Source organism: Hibiscus syriacus, unplaced genomic scaffold (genome assembly GCF_006381635.1).
Source record: "Hibiscus syriacus cultivar Baekdansim isolate YM2019G1 unplaced genomic scaffold, ASM638163v2 tig00003398_pilon, whole genome shotgun sequence".
Lineage (NCBI taxonomy): Eukaryota > Viridiplantae > Streptophyta > Magnoliopsida > Malvales > Malvaceae > Hibiscus > Hibiscus syriacus.
The window spans coordinates 474,168-477,160 of NW_024061969.1; the positions used below are offsets into that span (position 1 = coordinate 474,168).

Consider the following 2,993-nt stretch of genomic DNA (forward strand, 5'->3'; position numbering starts at 1 on the left):
GCATCTGATATGAATCTTAAACTGAAATTGATGATGATTGGTATTGTTTTATTAAATTGTTGACTAGGATTGAGAATTAAATATTAAACTAAAGGGATTTGGAAAAAAAAGAAAGAAAGAAAGAACAAAAGAAAAAAACGGATGAGGCTAGAGGTTTTGGATTATTGAATTTGTGATAATTTAGTTATCCTTCAACAACCTGATTAATCTTGAAATCAAAATTTAAGGTTTGAAGTATATATAAGGATCCATTTATACATTGTAAAATATTTTTAGTTATATACAGATTTAAGACTATTGGATGAGTAGAGATAGCTGAATGAGATTAATTCTTTATTTTTTTCATTGAATATCTTCTCATTTTCTATTGTTAATCTCACTTTTCTATTTTCACTCATCTAACAATATTAAGTCTGTGTAAAATTAACAAATATTACACAGTGTAATTGGACCCTATCTATATATAGCCAAGCACTTTAACCTCTAACATTTCATTTGGGAAAAATGTTCCTATGTGGATGAAAATCGTTAGCCAACAAACAATCAACATATGAATATGAAGTATCAAGCTTACATGGCATCACATGCTGACATGACAACCAACGACGATGACTGGTGATGAAAACTGATGGTGGACGACAATGACGATGAGTGGCGAGTAGAGACATTAACTTTGACTGAAATTAGGGGTTAATTCATATTTATATAGAGTTTAAGAGTTAGATTAGTATTTTATGTAAATTGTAAGGTCAAATTATTATTTTGTCTAAATTCATAGGTTAAATTAAAATTTAACCATTTTTATTAACAATAAGGACCAATGATAAAAGTTACCAAAACCAAAAACATTTTAAACCGGTGACAAAAACTAAACGGATAAAAAAAGTAAGATATCACTAGTATAATTTACCCTTAATAAAATTCATAATAATATTTGATATTTCAACGGTTTACAGAATGATATTGTGCCAACCCTACCTATGTTAAGCTTATGGATTTTAGAAGTTACCAAAGGCTCGACTAGGCTCACACCTATGATAATTTTCTTGTTAAAAAATAGTTTTTTTAAAATTTCGAGTTCGGGGCATGACGAGTTATGTAATAGATAACTTCGAGTTGGGATGAGACTATATTTCAAGTAAAAAAATCATTGATCCAACCTAATCTTATATAAATTGTTAAGTTACTCATTTATATTTATAATATATTTAAAGTTTTAGAGGTTTTTTATTTTTATAATGTTAAAATATATTCTTTAATAGTAAAAAATATAACAAATTATTATAAAATAAATTATTTTAATCAATTAAAATATAATAAATGATTATATATATATTATTAAATATATTATTTTAATTATTTACTAATATATTGTATATAGTCAATATTGTGCAAACCCTGTCTATGATAAACTAATAGGTTTTAAAAAGTCTCGCCCATAAAAGTAGTGTAACCAATGATCAATTTCCATTGTAGTTTTCTTGTTACAAATAACGTTTGATGTTACCTGTTATGTCTGTCTTCGTTTTCTTTCATATTAGTTCTCATTCTTTCTCCAAACAAAATCATCTATTAAAAAACACAAAGGAAACAGAGAAGATAAAGAGGGAAGATGCAAGGGTTGATCAAAACTAGAACCGAATTACCAGAGATGTTGGTGTTGGAGATTCTCTCAAAGCTTCCTGTTAAATCCTTGACCCGTTTCAGGTGCGTTTGTAAGCCCTGGTCTTCATCTTTTGAAACCCCTCATTTCATTACCAAACATCATCAGAACAATATCAAAAACAATAACCTTAATCTCCTTCTCAAACGTTGTCATGGTAACACCCGTGATGACATCCATTATTTCTCTCAACTTTTGACCGAGAAAAACCAAAATTTTAGAGTAAAACATAATATTCACTTACCCTTTTTCGAGAATTTTGTGCATGCACCTTTAGTTCATGGCCCTTGTAATGGAATATTGTGTTTAGCAGAGCCAGTAGTTGGACATAATGTTGCCCTTTGGAACCCATCTACCAGAGAGTTTAAAATCCTTCCTCAATCCACAGTCCAGCGCCCTCCTGGACGAGAATACACTATTTTTGATCGCCTTGGTTTTGGGTATGATTCTCAAACTAATGACTTCAAAGTTGTAATATTTGTTTCTAATAGTTTTTCTTGGGAAAATGAAGAAGGAATGAGCATTTATAGTCATTCAATCGATCAAGTTGAGTTATATTCGCTTAAAAGTGATTCATGGAAAGAAATTTTATTTCCTGGGGTTGATGGTTTTGCTTCTGATTTGTTTAATAATTATGTCAATGGGTCTATTTATTGGCAAGTATTTGCAATTGATGACCTTTTTCTCTCGTTTGATATGGTTAATGAAAAGTTTTCAACTTTACCACTTCCTGAATTTGGTGGGAGTTTAGAACAATATTATTTGGAACTTTTGGACTTCAATGGATTGCTTGGTGCTATTTTTTACCCAAGGGAAGGATCTGGCAAGTCTTTTGATTTATGGGTTATGAATGGGTCATGGAGTAAACAATTTAGTGTTGAATCTGTTCTTGGAGTTGAGAGGCCTTTAGGGTTTTGGAAAAATGGCGAGTTATTTCTCGAGAGCTCTGATCAAGAACTAGTTTTATTTGATCCCTCCATACAAGAGCTGAGAAATCTTGGTATTCACGCTTATCAGGAAACAATGCGTATTGCTGCTTATGTTGAGAGCTTGGTTCTATTGAATGGAAGATCAGAGCGTGAGGAATGTATAATACGACGGCCAGCTGGAGGAGAGTCAAATTGATGTTGAACACTAAGACGGATGGGGAACTACAATAGAGGTAAGATATAATGGGATTTGGTCTCTTCCTATGCACTTTATGTCAGCTATATTGTCTAGTGATGTTCTCAAATATTGTTGTTATTGTTTAAATTGTATATACATGCCCTATATATTGACTTGTTTAGGTTTAGGTTTTCTTTTGGTTGTTTTAGTGGATCCACAAAAT

General features: G+C 31.1%; 1 protein-coding gene across 1 annotated transcript; it reads left to right on the forward strand.

Moving 5' to 3' along the window:
* The first annotated feature begins 1,556 nt into the window (after positions 1 to 1,556).
* On the forward strand, positions 1,557 to 2,788 carry LOC120175962 (F-box protein At3g07870-like). The gene has a single exon (XM_039182502.1). It carries the CDS (start codon positions 1,613 to 1,615, stop codon positions 2,786 to 2,788), a length of 1,176 nt encoding a protein of 391 aa, XP_039038433.1. The 5' UTR covers positions 1,557 to 1,612.
* Positions 2,789 to 2,993: the final 205 nt, after the last annotated feature.

Excerpts from the sequence above, each read along its gene's own strand:
- LOC120175962 (XM_039182502.1), top strand. The coding sequence starts at position 1,613 with ATGCAAGGGTTGATCAAAACTAGAACCGAATTACCAGAGATGTTGGTG.